Genomic DNA, 14529 nt, shown 5'->3' on the forward strand with positions numbered 1-14529 from the left:
GAGTGCGCCATGGTTTGCGCCACAGCTTTATCGCGATAACAAATTTCCAAGCCTCGCCGCGTGCGCTCACTGTTGCCCCGTCGTCGACATCCATCCAAAAGGCACCCATCCACACTCGAGCTATCCGACCATCTCTCTACCACGACATCCACCGCATCGAAATACCCCTCAAGACCGCAACTATGTCGGACGAAGTCGCGCAAGCTCGACCCGAGGAGGTCGATGGCCCAGAACCCGAGGACAACGCACAGGAGACAGCGCTAGCGACAACCACCACGGAGGTCGCCGCGCCGACAGAAAGAAAAGTAAAAAAGATCATCAGAAAGAAGAAGAGGCCGGCGCGCCCGCAAGTCGACCCGTCCTTCATCACCTCGGAGCCGCCGCCGCAGACGGGAACAATCTTCAACATCTGGTACAACAAGTGGTCGGGCGGCGACCGCGAGGACAAGTACCTCTCCAAGACGCACGCCAAGGGCCGCTGCAACGTCGCCAAAGACAGCGGCTACACGAGGGCCGACAAGGTCACGGGCAGCTACTTTTGTCTATTCTTCGCGCGCGGGATATGCCCCAAGGGCCAGGACTGCGAGTACCTGCACCGCCTGCCGGGCATCCACGACATCTTCAACCCCAACGTCGACTGCTTTGGCCGGGACAAGCACTCCGATTACAGGGACGACATGGGTGGTGTCGGTAGTTTTATGAGGCAGAACCGTACGATTTACGTAGGAAGGATACACGTCACGGATGATATCGAGGAGATTGTAGCGCGTCACTTTGCAGAATGGGGCCAAGTTGAGCGAGGTAAGTTCAATGCAGGAATTCCGCGCCTGGACGCGTGCTGACCTTTTTTTCATCTAGTTCGTGTGCTCAACACTCGCGGAGTCGCATTCATAACATACTCCAACGAGGCCAACGCGCAATTCGCCAAGGAGGCCATGGCGCACCAGTCCCTGGATCACGAGGAGATCCTCAACGTGCGATGGGCGACCGCCGACCCGAACCCGATGGCGCAGGCGCGCGAAGCGAGGCGGATCGAAGAGCAGGCCGCCGAGGCCGTCCGGCGCGCTCTCCCCGCAGAGTTTGTGGCCGAGATCGAAGGCAAGGACCCGGAGGCCAGGAAGAGGAGGAAGATTGAGAGCAGCTACGGGCTCGAGGGCTACGAGGCGCCAGACGAGGTTCATTTCGCACGGGGCGCCAACGCCGTGAACCCCGTCGGCCGTGAGGGCCATGAGGTGGAGTACCAGGAGCGGCCTATGCTCGAGAACGGCGGCCAGGAGCAGTACGATGGGTTGCCTATGCTTCAGCAGCAGCCGTCGATTGTGTCTGGCGGGATCTTCTCCAGCAGCACACTGGCGGCCCTCAACGCGTCCAAGGTCGCAGTGGCGTCGAAACCAAAGGTTGCTGTGTCTTCTGGGCCGTTGGTCGGCTACGGCAGCGACGATGATTCCGACTGAGCCCTAGGCTGGTTGGTTTTGTATGATTAATAAGGGGCAAGGAGAAAGAAAGAATAAAAGCGATCATGATACCCCATTTGAGAATGGAAACACATTGAAAGTAGAGAAGCCGAGTGAACAATAAATAATCAACTGTTGAATATTCGTGAATACAGAACCTCGTGTCTGCCTATCCATAGATCCATCACCGGCATCGTCTGCCCGGCTCTCTCAACCGGCGTGCTCCACTCCCGCTCAATGGCGGCGGAAATGAGCTGCTGGACCTGTGTGCTCGCAAGCACCTTTTGCGCCTGGTAGGGCCCAAACATGCTGGCTCTCACGGCAGCTGAGATGAGGGCCTTGACGTGGCCCATCATGAAGATGTAGGCCGTCTGCTGGAGGGTGAGGCCCACGAGGTTACAGATTGCGCCAAAGAGGGGCGCCAGGTGAGCGAAGACAAGCGGGGGTTCAGCCTGGTCGTCTGCAGTCGCAGATACTGCCCGCGACGAGGTGGCCGTCTTGAGAAGCGCCGCGTATGGCTGGAGAGTCGCGACAACAGGGGCGGGGAGGGAGGACGCAAAGGAGCGTTCCCAGATGGAGAGGAGGGCGCGGCCCTGGGCGATGGAGGCGCGGCGGCCGACGGTGCAGATGATGGCGGCATCGAGCTCGTCGTCTAGGTCCGCGACGTCGGAGGGGGAGCGGTGCGCTGCTAGGACGAAGGGCAGCGTCGTCGAGGCGTAGGCGGAGATGGATTCCGGGAGGAAGGTGTTGAAGGAGGAGCGGGGCCGGGTGTGAGCCAGGTAGGACTCGAGGCCGCTGCTGAAGGCGAAGGAGCCGAGGGGTAGGGCTGAGTCTGAGAGGAGGAGGAGGTAGTGGTTTGTTTGTGAGGGGGATGGTGGTACTGAATTCGTGTTAGTTGACTTGAGTTGTGAATAGTTTTGAGATGTACTCATAATGAAGATGTGTAGCTGGGGTTGAACTGACATGAGGGTTTTGATGAGATGCCTCGAGACGGTAGAGACTCGGCGGGTAGTTCTGTATGTCCTTTGAGATCGTTCAACTTTCCCCTGGCAGCCTTGAGGCGTGCCTCTAGCTCCAGTATCTCCTTCTCAGCATCGTCAACAGATCCATCCCGCGCCATTGAATCCATTGCGACAACCTGCAAAAGCCGTCTGAAGAATAAGACTCGATGTTGCAGTTGATAAGCTTCCGATAGCGGGAAGGGGTCCCTGCAGGATCGGGGGAGTGTTCGTTCAGGGGCTGCATCGAGCTTAGGCGCTCTCCTACTGCAAGGATGGGCGCGCCGCCGGGGCACTCTCTGGGACTCTGGGACTCGCTGCAGGGATTATGTTCGGCGTCTGCTCTCGTCCCACCCGCCCGTACCAACTTGCTCACCTCGGCGATTGATGGAGTAAAAAAAAGACAAGAGCTTCACCTTTCACGCCTTACAAGGTAGCTCTACATCGTACCGGTAGGAAGCCCGCCCGGTGAAAATCGTACGATCTCACCAATCAAAAGTCTCGGACTTTTTTCGCTTCTGAATATCTTCAATTGCACCTCCCTTCATCGCCTACATACGGGTCACTTTCACGGACCACAAAGGTCTCGACGTCATCAACTCTCTTCTCCGCAGACACAGACCGGCGCCCCGGTCGACAATGCCAGCAGGATGGCGACGCACGACAAGATGAAGAGCGCCGAGGCCGACGACGCCGCGTGGGAAGCTACGCGGGGAGCCTTCATCGGTGCCGCGAGATGGGGTCTCGGAGCCGCCGTCGTGGGCGCCTTTGCGTACAAGTTCTCGCCGCTGTACAAGGGCCTCACTATCCAGTTCAAGATGTAATACGTCACCTCACGCGACACTACCCAAGTCCCCCTTATCCTTTCCCCCTTTTTCTCCTATCTCACTCGCTTGTTCATTCACTTCGTCTCGTAATATTGGATGAAATGTGACTGACATAATCACGGCAGTTATATGCAAATGTCGGCCATGGTGCTGGGAAGCATGCTGGAGGCGGACAACAGGTTACGAGAGTATGAGGCCCGCGTCAGATTGCAGAAGCGCATTCTGAGGGATAGGGCTAAGTGGGAGAGATTTGAGCGGGAATTTTATGAGGATCCTAACGAGAAGAAATGAACGGTAACCATCACAGGCGACTGAAACCGAAATTGACACTCTCAATGGGACAAAAGTTGATCTCAAGCTGTATTTCATAGTATTGTATACCTAACATGGGACATTCAAACCCTTGACTTTTTGTTTTTCGAGCTACACAGAAAAGGTACCCCAGACCTGATTTAACCCCCAACGCCGGATCATGCAAGTCATTATGCCCCGCCAGTAGCGAGTCTTCTATCGGCTGCCAATTCTTCATTTTGAGGGAGCCTCGAACCTCTTGGGGTCCATGTTGAGCTTGCAGAGCCTCGCAACGCAGCCGCTCAGCTGCAGCAGCGTCTGCACGCCCTCCAGAATCTTCATGTGCGTGAATCCAATCTCCTTGATGAACTCGAGCTTGGAGTGCTCGCTCAGCGTCGGGATCGTCTTGGTGACCTTGAACATGGTGCTGATGATGTCGTGGCTCGAGTACCCCAGGTCCCAGAGCTCCCGCAGGCATTCGAGCGCCGAGTCGACATTGCCCTCGTAGCACGCCTTGAGCATCGCCTGGACCTTGATCGGGTGCGGCGAGTCCACCACCTTGAAGACGTTGTCGCCCGACACGAAGCCGAAGCCGGCAAACGTCGACTGCAGGTTGTTGATGGCCTGACGCATGTCGCCCTCGGCGCTGAAGACGAGTGCCGCGAGGCCGTCGTCGCTGTATTCCACCTTTTCAGCTTCAATGATTTGCAGCAGTCGCTTGACGACCTGCTCGTCGGTGAGTCGGGCGTAGCGGAGGATGGCGCATCGTGACTGCAGCGGTTCGATGATCTTGTTGGACTGGTTGCAGGCGAAGGCGAAGCGCGTCGTGTTGGAGTAGATTTCCATTGTCCGGCGGAGGGCCTGCTGAGCGCCTGATGTCATGCTGTCGGCCTCGTCGAGGATGACGAGCTTGTGGCGGCCTTGGGGCAGGGTGACCTTCTTCTGCGCGAAGCCCTTGATGCGGTTGCGAACGACGTCGATTCCTGTGCTTGAGCGTCAGTATTGGATGTGACACAGACAGAACACATCTGTTAACGTTACCTCTCTCGTCACTGGCGTTGAGCTCCAATACAGCCTCCTTGTATGTGTCTCCGAGCAATTGTCTCGCCAGGCAAAGCACACTGGTAGTCTTTCCGATACCAGGCATGCCCGAGATGATGACGTGCGGCATGTTTCCCTCCTTTGCAATGATCTTTAGGCGATCAATCGTCTCGGTGTTTCCGACAACGTCGTCAAGGAAGACTGGGCGGTACTTTTCGACCCTGAATCACGCATATTAGCAGCTGGGTCGGAAAGCTGGGGGAAGTCTATAGTGACTGACCAGGGAAGCTCATAATTGGGAACGCCGTTTGACGCCGCAGTCAATGCCTTCTTGGCTGCGGACGTCGAAGACTCGCCAGCCTCCTCTGGCTTCGTGATCTGCTTCTGAGCGGGCATGGCGGCTTTTTCCTTTGGCTGGGATGTTGGGAGATGCAGATAGCAGATCGTCAAGTTGCTGGAGTTCTGTGCGGGCAGTGGGCAGAAGCACTTTACGCGATGCTCATCGAAAAGACGCGTCGGGTGCGGAACGCGCTAAACTTCTCTGGGTCCACCCTTGTCTTCCCTGCCTGGTCTCCAGCACTCAACCTGACCGACATCTCACAAACACCACTTGTCAGTCCTGAAAGTTTCCCCTCCCGACCTTCAATACGTAGACATGATTACAGTGTGTAGTCACGATTTTGTCGCATCACGAACCCTTTTAACGTATTTTCTCCAAAAAAAAAAAAAAAAAGTACTCGAAACATGAAGGCATTCAACTTTTTTTCATTGCATTTTGTTCATCCAAGGTATCTAGTCGTCGTCTTCATCGGCCTTCTTCTTACCCTTCCTGGTCTTCGCACCTCCCTTAAAGTGCTTCTTTCCGGACGACAGCTTCACGTCTTTGGGGTCAACTCCGCTCTCCAGAGCAATCATTGCTCTTGCCTTCCTTCCACTCAAGTGCTTCTGACCCTGCTCCGTGTACTTGTGGCTGAAGGGCATCTTGGTGTGACCGCCACTGCTGTTGGGGCCAAAGAAACCCTTATCGATCTGCTTGGATTTAGGACCAGCCGGCAGAGCTGCTAGGTCTGAGGGAGCTATCGAAATATCATCGTCCACAATGGACATGGTGTCCATAGACGTGCTGAGGGCTCGACGGCGCTTCTCGGGGAGATGCGTCTCGTCATAGAGCTCTGCGTTGAACTCTGGGCCCTCAACTGTTCCTGGTGGCGGCTCACAGTACAGGAGCTTTCCGGCAACGTAATCTTTGAGGATGTAACGAGATGCTCTTGACTCGTCAGGCTGGCCCAATCCTTGGGTCTGGAAACCTCTAGCTCTGGCATATGCGCGGAGCAACTCCGGAGCCGTAGGAGTGCCTGTGCCTCCCTCTTCGATAGCGCGGGTCTTGATCTTGATTCCGTAGACGGCTTCCAAGAAGGACTTGGGTATCCTCCTGGTGACCAAGCCAGCCGGTCCTTGGAACTCTCGCAGTTGATCAATAGGCAACACACCGTTGCAGACCAGGTCGGCTTTGGTGTTTGCGAAGTTGGGGTAGACTAAACCAGGGCAATCGCACAGGACAACGTTGTCGCTGAGGTGAATTGTCTGGAAGTGCTTGGTCTTTCCTGGTGTTGACGAAACTGACACCTTCTTGGCACCAATCAAGGCGTTGATGGTGGAAGACTTTCCGACGTTAGGGTATCCGACAAGACCAATCTGCAGCTTGTGGCCAGGCTCTGTTCATCCACCGTCAGTATCCAATCCAAATCACGTTTTTTTTTTTTTTTTTTGGGGGGGGGGGGTCGGGGGGTCGTCATACCTGCGTTCTCGGGAGCATGGCTGAGGAAGATTCCCTCCAGCTCCTCCACCGTAAGAATTCTCGTATCTTCGTCATCAACGTCAGCCTCAGCCTCCGGCTGCGAAATCTCAGGCTGAGCGGTCTCTGCGCCGCCGTCCTCTTTGTCGTCCTTCTCTTCCTCATTTTCATCCTCCTCTGAGCTCTCCTCCTTGGCGGATGCGGCATCCTTCGTGGCAGCGTTGGAGCTGCTGCCAGCCTCAGGTTCTTCCTCCTCTGACTCGTCGTCGCTCTCCATGGCCTCAAGCAGTTCTTTCGCAAGATGCGCAGAGAAGAATCTGTACGCAATGCCGTTCTCCTTCAGGTACTTTGCCCACATCTTGCGCTGCTTCAGTGTGAGCATGTCGGCCTTGTTGATCAGCAGCAGGTTCTCCTTCTTCGAGTCGATATCTTTGACGTAGTGCTCCAAATCCTCGGATCTGAAAAGCAAGGGGTTCCTAGCATCGACGATCTGAACAATCAAGTCTGATCGTTCAATGACACGCCAAAGCTGCCTCCACACCTCAAGGTTACGCTCGAACGGCGTCATGAGTAGATCGTTGTTCTCCTGAAGTTCGGCGAGGCCTCGTCTCCAGTCAAGGAAACTTTCCCTCTCCCGTCTGTCCAGCTCCTCCGGTGTGGTGGACGCATCCCACTTTGGTCTTCTTGGCACTGTCAAGCGTCCTCTGTGGGCCTTCTGCTTGCCAATGATGGCCCTTTCCTCTGCTCCAGAAAGAAGATACGGGTTCTTTTGGTCGGTGTGGATGATCTTGACGTTATTCATTTTCTCCGCCGTAAAATCCGTGCCCGCCAGCTCTGCGGTCGCGAGGAACTCGTCAAGAGCGCCTTGCTCGGTAACTGATCGCATTTTGACCCATGATGCTTCTTGTCGCTCGTTCGTGAGGTACTAGCAAAGTGTGAGTGTCTTCCTGGAAATATCGGGACAGAGAATTCCGGCGTTGCCTCATTACCTCTTCTCCTGTAGCGTGGTTCACTCTGGTGATGGTACTCTTCTTCCTGTCTGCGCCACGACCCTTGCCAAAGCGATCGTTCATCAGGGCGTTGCCCAACCCTGCGGTCTTCTTGGATTTGGCGTGCACCATTTTCGCGGTGATCTATCGTCTCTCGCTACCTTGGAAAATAGGGTGAAAAATGCGCAGTGGAAAGAAACGACTCCCAGAGCTGCTTTGTGAATCGGAATGAGTAATAGTGGGAGCCGTCGCAAGTGCCCGCCTTGAAGAGAATAGCAGTGCCCCGCGACGATTAATCAGCGGGGCAAAAAAGTGATTTTGGGCGTTTATCGATAAGAGATTTTTTTTTGCGATCGCGGGGCTCCCATCTGTGCGTCCCACTGAATCTGTCCCTCTTGCGCACCCAACGAACGGTCAATTCGAGAAGCCCGGTATACTGTTGCGCAAAACACCCCAAATTAGACAAAATGGCGAAGGGAAAGAAATTGTAAGTTTATGTGTATTTTTATGGTGTGATAGCTGACAGTTCTTTCCAGCGACAAGAAGAGTGCGCAGCACTTCACCCTCGTCCACCGACCGCAAAATGACCCCCTCATCCACGACGAAAATGCGCCCTCGATGGTGCTCAACCCGGTGCCTCAGAAGGGTGGACCGTCGAAGAGCAAGCATCTGAGCGACCTTGCGTCTGAGTTCGGATCAGAAGCTGGAAGCATACGCGCAAACGAAGGAGAGGCGGCAGAATACGGCGTTTACTTTGATGACACTGAGTACGACTACATGCAGCATCTGCGCGGCTTGAACTCGGGGGGTGGTGAGGCTGTCTGGGTCGAGGCCTCTGGTGCGGCAAACAATGACAGGAAGGGAAAGCAGGCGCAATCACTTGAAGATGCACTGCGCCAGATGGATCTGGAGCACAAGAGCGAAGATCTGCTGGATCCCTCAGTCCTCCCCAACAGAAACCTGCCACGAACCAACTACGAGACACAGGTGGATATCCCCGATGCCATCGCTGGTTTTCAGCCCGATATGGACCCCCGCTTGAGGGAAGTGTTGGAGGCATTGGAGGACGACGCATATGTGGATGACGACGACGATATTTTCAAAGAGCTCTCCAAGGACTCACGTGAAGTCGATCAGTACGAATTCGAGGATCAATACGGCTACGACGACGAAGATGAGGGCTGGGAATCAGACGACACCGCAAAGCCGAACAAGGAGTACAAGGACGGAGCAGTGCCGCAGCTGGTCCCTGTTGAGGGGGAGGCATTACCAGAACACCAGAACGAAGACTGGATGGAGGACTTTAAGCAGTTCAAGAAAGACCAAAAGGGCGGCAAGGTCCAGCCGGCCAAAGACACGCCGTCCGAGTTGCAGTCCTCCATTTGGACCACGACAACGATGGGTGGCCAGAAGAAGAAGAGAAAGGGTGCATTGACCAACCCCTCTGCCTTCTCCATGACCTCGTCAGCCATGGTCAGGACGGAGCAACTCACCCTTCTGGATGCCAGATTCGACAAGATTGAGGAGGAGTACACAAATGAGATGGGCGACGATATGGCATCTGTCTCAGAAGTATCAACGGCAACCAGTGTGACCGGACCCACCAGAGGCGACTTTGACAGTATCATGGATGATTTCCTGGGCAGCTACACCAAGCCTGGAAAACGCACAAACAAGAAGAACCGGCCGCAGACTGGTCTTGAGCAACTGGACGAGATCAGGCAGGGTCTTGGCCCAGCTCGGTTCCGTTCACTAAACACCAAGAGGGTTTAGGTCTGTTTGCGCCTAGATATAGAAGCATTCGGCGCAGCCTAGATTCCGGTCATCGAGATACCCTCACTGAGCGCCAGGTTGCATGAGATCTGCGCCCCATAGTGTTATGACAAACAAGTTGATGTTTTATGAACCACCGTTTCCTTCAACTTGATTTGGGATTTACCACATGCTGAATTCCTGGAGTCTCTAGACTAATGATGTTGTGTTCAGTGATTCACATTTGTTGCTTCCAACAACGGAATAATTCTTTGTCGCTAGAGAGATTTGTCGATGCTTCCCTTGTGGAAGAAACACCCGAAAGTGTCTGTGAAGAATGTTCCTGCCTTCAGAGAACCCTGAGAGGTTCAACGCAAACAAAGAGGGCGTGCCTTTATCTCTCACACACCCCTCGCTCAGTGGAACGCAGCTGTGGGCCATAGCTTTGCTGGCTTTAAACGCCGTTAAACGCGATACGCGCCGAAAAAAACGCGGCAAACGCAGACCAGCTCCATCCTAGTTCTCCACTTGGTTCTTGTCTGCCTCGTAGTTTCCTTCTTGTTTCCTTTCGCGAACCCGACATGACGTCGGTCTCTTTCCCTCCCAGCAGACCCGACAGGAAGCTATCGCCATTCGGAGGCACATTGACCGGTGGCTTTGGAAGTCAGCCTGACGCGAGCAAAAACGTTTTCGGCCTCAATGGGGCGGGTGCCGGCGGTGGGCAGCGGTCGACACGCAACTTGAATAACCAGCCTCCCGATATGACGACTCCTGCGACAAAGCGGAAGGGCGTCAACCCGTTCGATGGCACCAGCTCAGACGATAACCGACGACGAAAAAACACGAAGGGAGATTCACAAGGCGACTGGAAGAAGAAGGGTCCCAAGTCGCAAGGCGCGAAGCCAAATGGCGCGAAGGCGCCGAAAGGGTTTGGAACCGCTCAGTCGCGCGGTGGTTTCGGCACCCAAAACAACAACAATCACAGCTCGGGATCTACCGACTACGAAACGGACGACGCGAATGGCGAATTGAAAGGTGACGGCACTGCGTACTCCGACAAAATCTTCTCGCAACTACGACAGGATGGAATCGCACCACCAAAATGGCCGTCCGATCCAGGAAATACGTCGTCCAAGGCCGCGATGGCCAAGTTCAGGGAAGAATACAAGACATATCGCGATCGGGCTAGGACGTCACTGATGCGCGCCGGCCTGATTGACGACCCCGATAAGCCAAAGCGGTTGGAAGACGCGATTGACTTCAAAGGCATCTGCGACGCGATGTGCCCCGACTTCGAGAAGATTACTCGCATCACCGAATTCGACGTTCAGTCCGCCGAAAAGGATCCCCGAACGACTTTTGCCAATATATCAAAGATGGTTAAGAAGCTGGCGCGTTCCGCAGCTGGCCAGGAGGCTCCGCTACCAATGGATGTCAGATCCACAGCCGCCCTCAGAAGGACGCTCGACTACCTCATCGACGACCTCTTACCGATCGACGACAAGCTACCCTCTTCGCATGGTTTTCTGTGGGATAGAACACGTGCGATTCGCAGGGACTTCATCTTTCATTCGACAATGTCTCCCGAGGAGATGAAGGACCAGGTTTACTGTCTCGAGACAATTGCCAGGTTTCACGTTACAGCTTTACATTTGCTTTCTCAGGAAGGATTTGCGCCAGAAGACTTCTCTGAACAACAAGAAATCGAGCAACTGGGGAAGGCATTGCTTTCGCTTATGTTTGCTTACGACGATTGCAAGCCGCAAGGCGTTGTTTGCGAAAACGAGGCCGAGTTCAGGGCATATCATTTGCTTTTCAGCGCAAATACTCCCAATATCCTCGATAATGTGCAAAAGGAATGGGGAGACTCTCGATTCTGGACCGAATCCGATACCATCAGAACAGCTGTCTCACTTGTCGAGAGTCTGCAGAGCGCAGAGGACTTCCACGGCCCCTTGGGCTCGGGCCCGTCCATGGCAACATCGGGTGCACACCTCACTTACTTTAGAATCCTCCAAAGCCGAGAAGTGTCTTATACAATGGCATGTTTTGCGGAGATTCACTTAGGTCAGCTGCGCCGCTCAGTTCTTCGCTCTTTGAAGAAGGCGTACACCAGACCGCGACACGGGGCGAAAGATATTACGCCCTCTTCGCTAAACCGATTTCTTCACTTCGACACAGAAACCCAGGCGATTGAGTTTGTCGAGCAGCATGGTCTCAGCTTCTCAAATGGACAAGGACCAGCGGGCGAACCCATACGATATCTGGATACCTCACAACGCATGACATGGCCGAGAATCCATCACAGTTTCTCTCAGAGATTGGTTGAGAGAAAACGAGGCTCCCGTAGTCTTCCTGAGATCATCCACCGCACAATTGCCGACGAATCCACGGGCGCTGGCCAGCAGGCTCCTACAGGATTTTCGACGGGGCCAGCTTCATTCAAGCCGCCTCCACAGCAGGCTCCTTTTGGAAGCCACTCAACAACGAACGCAGACTCTCCTTTTTTCAAGTTGCCTTCTTCAGCACCCCAAGGAGGCACCTCGACGGGACTCACGGGTACGCCGTCTTTCGACAAAGGTAAAGAATCTTCCATACACTACCCATATCGTTGTAGCCTCTTGCCTACCAGCACCGTTGTCGACGTCAAATTCATTGCGACTCTCCTCCGCCGGACCAATTCTCTTCAGTCAAGATCGAACGTCACAGTGCCAGATTTCAGACGTGGCAATACTTGGTGTGGCTGATCAACTGGCAGCCGTTTCAGAGGTTGAGAAGCGCTCAAACAGTCATCGCAATCAGGACGAGATGACTAGCAATGAATTGTCAATGGCACAAAAAGAAGAGGGCAGGCATAGCCAAGCCGGATATCTGCTAACATTGTGTCCCACAGCAACTGAAGGCCACAAGCCTACCTCGACGAATTCCAGCCCATTTGGAAACCCTTTCTCAACAGCTCCATCACCATTCACTGGTGCATCCTCTGTTCAACAAGGCGGCTCGGCCTCATCATCGTCATCAACAGCAACGCCGGCTCTGAATCCATTTGCCGCGAAGACAAGCCCTTTTAGCAAGCCAAACGCGGCAGCCGAGAGCGCGACGCCTAGTAGCAACCCTTTCGGGTTGTTAAATCAACCAAATGGCACTTCCCAGCCCAAAGCTCCGAGTATCCCGGCATTCTCTTCTCCGGCCTTCGGCAGCGGCGCACAACCCAAAGCACAGGAGCAAGCGCAGCCAGCTACCTCGACAGATGGCTCTCCGGCCATCACCGTCACTCCGCCCACACCAAAGTTCCCATTGTCAACGTCAGCGACAGCCGCAGAGTCGTCAACGCCTTTCAAATTCTCATCAAATACTGGCGTGCAGTCCGCGACTCCGAACGCTCCTAGCAGCCCTTTCCAGCCAAATCCGAAATCATCTGCGACACCGCAGCTACCCTCCTTCTCGGCAGGCGCGGCAGCTCCCGCTCAGCCGGCAAAGCCTCTTACAACATTTCAACCTCCACCGAATCAGCCTCCCAGCCTTGCTCCTACTACGGCAGCTCCATCCGTTCTCTCCGGGTCCGGGCAATCCCCATTACCTTCCTTCAACTTCCAAGGGGTTAGTTCGGAAGCCGTAAAGCCAGCGCCCTCGCCTCAGCAGAGCTTCCCTCCAGCTGTCGCCTCGCCCGTACCAACTGCAGCTTCTCCACTTGCCCAGGCAAAACCTCCTCAAGCTCCGCCTGTGAAACAGCGGTCCAAGCAAGATGTCATGGCCGACTTCGCGAAATGGTTCGTCACAGGTGACAACGGGCTGATACAAGAGTTCGAGAAGTACATGGTTGAACAGCTCGTCTCGGCCGCTTTTGAACAGCATCACAGGGAGGAAGAGGAAAGGAAACGAAGGGAGGAGGAAGAGAGAGACCTGGCAGAGGCACGGAAGTTCCAGGTCTACAACCTTTCCGTCAAGTACTTCTATCGATGGAGGGAAATCGCCAGAAACCTTCGCCTCACCAAGCTTCGCAGACAAGAAAGGGAGGAGTACCGAAGGGCTCAGCGGGAACAACGGGAGGAAGAGATCAGGCAGAGGAAGAAGGCGGCTAAAGTTGCCGAGGCGAAGAAAAAGGCCATGGAGAGGAACGGTTTCGACCCTGTGGAGGAATTCAGAGAGCTCCTTCAGCTCAGAAAAGACGGCACACAAGCCGACTTGCAAGCCGAAGCAGAGGCTTTGCTAGCGACCGGCATTCTGTCAGGCGTCTCGGACGAACGGGTTGCAGCCGCCAATGTCATCCGGGCCCCAGCGACGATGGAAACACTTGCGACGAACACGCCTTTACCTCGATCTCGCTCGTCAACAGCCTTATCGCAGTCGACTACGGGTGCTAAGCCCCGCGGCGCGAAAACGCGGGCCATACGGGAAGAGTTTGGCAAGAGCGCTACCAATTTCCGACGATCACTGCCTCCCATGTCAGCACACTCCTCATCATCACGAATGTCTTCAGAGCCGCAGAAGCGCGTTAGCAAAGTGTCTGATCGCTGGCGTCTGAAGGCGATGGGCCTCGTCACGATGCCCGACGGAACAGCGCTGCCGGAGACCATCGCAAACGAGATGCGGTACAATGGGAAACGATATGCAGGGCTCGGGTCATTCGGCTTGGACGGCACCGAGCGACGCCGGAGCGTCTCTGCGGATCTCAACCACGCAGCCGAGGCCCGATTACGCTTTTCGCAGTCGCTCAACGGTGGCAGTGGCAGTAGCAGTGGTAGCGCTGCCGCCGTGCCACAGGTCAACGGGATCTCACCGCTTAGTAAGAGGAAACGGGCTCTCGATGACGACGACAACGAGATTGCTGTCGCGGACGAAGCCGTCACACGCGTCAAGAAGCGGCCATCGAGCAATGCGGAAATTGATAGAATACTTCGGGAGGCGAGGGAGAATCTGGAATCGTTGAGGAGTTCGAGGATCGAGCTTGACGAAGGGGCAGATTGGTTCAGGGAACAGAACGAGATGATGCACGCGGAGGAGGCGAGCAGGGCTAGCTCGCCGTGGGGGAAAGACGGTCATCGGTGAAAGGGACGGAGGGACGGGGTTACGTACGATATGCATCAGCATTGGCGTTTTCAAGGGTTTAGTTTCTTGGGCGTGGAGTATGAAGGTCAACTCTTTTTGTTTTTCCTATAAGTAGTTCTCGTCTTTGTAAAGGTACACAAAAAACAACTCGGGCTACGAATACCCATAGAAGAGACATGTTTGGATTATTACGTTTTCGCATAGATGAGATGTGCATGCATGGCCACGAGTGATTTTATGAAGTGAAGTTGAGAGATGTATGTGTGGGATTGGTATTATTGTCTGGTATTGGGTATAATAACCCCGTGTGATCCAGTGTCCTCTTACTACGTC

At 54.7% G+C, this 14529-nt stretch overlaps 7 protein-coding genes across 7 annotated transcripts; 4 read left to right on the forward strand and 3 right to left on the reverse strand.

The window, feature by feature from the left end:
* Positions 1-182: 182 nt before the first annotated feature.
* Positions 183-1454, forward strand: CPAR01_08515 (RNA recognition domain-containing protein; the record flags this gene model as incomplete). Its single annotated transcript, XM_060492783.1, has 2 exons — positions 183-801; positions 859-1454. The coding sequence occupies 2 exons, from the start codon at positions 183-185 to the stop codon at positions 1452-1454; spliced, it is 1215 nt and encodes a 404-aa protein (XP_060349153.1).
* Positions 1455-1582: 128 nt separating this feature from the next.
* CPAR01_08516 (urease) lies at positions 1583-2583 on the reverse strand (the record flags this gene model as incomplete). The annotated part of the gene is made up of 2 exons (XM_060492784.1): positions 1583-2334; positions 2418-2583. 2 exons carry the CDS (start codon positions 2581-2583, stop codon positions 1583-1585), a joined length of 918 nt encoding a protein of 305 aa, XP_060349154.1.
* A 519-nt stretch (positions 2584-3102) lies between these two features.
* On the forward strand, positions 3103-3570 carry CPAR01_08517 (uncharacterized protein; the record flags this gene model as incomplete). The annotated part of the gene is made up of 2 exons (XM_060492785.1): positions 3103-3272; positions 3405-3570. The coding sequence occupies 2 exons, from the start codon at positions 3103-3105 to the stop codon at positions 3568-3570; spliced, it is 336 nt and encodes a 111-aa protein (XP_060349155.1).
* Positions 3571-3804: 234 nt separating this feature from the next.
* CPAR01_08518 (replication factor C) lies at positions 3805-5007 on the reverse strand (the record flags this gene model as incomplete). Its single annotated transcript, XM_060492786.1, has 3 exons — positions 3805-4553; positions 4612-4832; positions 4892-5007. 3 exons carry the CDS (start codon positions 5005-5007, stop codon positions 3805-3807), a joined length of 1086 nt encoding a protein of 361 aa, XP_060349156.1.
* A 396-nt stretch (positions 5008-5403) lies between these two features.
* On the reverse strand, positions 5404-7527 carry CPAR01_08519 (uncharacterized protein; the record flags this gene model as incomplete). The annotated part of the gene is made up of 3 exons (XM_060492787.1): positions 5404-6326; positions 6410-7331; positions 7396-7527. The coding sequence occupies 3 exons, from the start codon at positions 7525-7527 to the stop codon at positions 5404-5406; spliced, it is 1977 nt and encodes a 658-aa protein (XP_060349157.1).
* A 335-nt stretch (positions 7528-7862) lies between these two features.
* Positions 7863-9168, forward strand: CPAR01_08520 (low temperature viability protein; the record flags this gene model as incomplete). Its single annotated transcript, XM_060492788.1, has 2 exons — positions 7863-7882; positions 7932-9168. The coding sequence occupies 2 exons, from the start codon at positions 7863-7865 to the stop codon at positions 9166-9168; spliced, it is 1257 nt and encodes a 418-aa protein (XP_060349158.1).
* Positions 9169-9728: 560 nt separating this feature from the next.
* Positions 9729-14196, forward strand: CPAR01_08521 (GANP/Nin1/mts3/eIF-3 p25 family protein; the record flags this gene model as incomplete). Its single annotated transcript, XM_060492789.1, has 2 exons — positions 9729-11727; positions 11780-14196. The coding sequence occupies 2 exons, from the start codon at positions 9729-9731 to the stop codon at positions 14194-14196; spliced, it is 4416 nt and encodes a 1471-aa protein (XP_060349159.1).
* Between the last annotated feature and the right edge of the window lie 333 nt (positions 14197-14529).

The sequence above is a fragment of the Colletotrichum paranaense genome (genome assembly GCF_030867605.1).
Source record: "Colletotrichum paranaense strain IMI 384185 chromosome Unknown Scaffold_6.1, whole genome shotgun sequence".
NCBI lineage: Eukaryota > Fungi > Ascomycota > Sordariomycetes > Glomerellales > Glomerellaceae > Colletotrichum > Colletotrichum paranaense.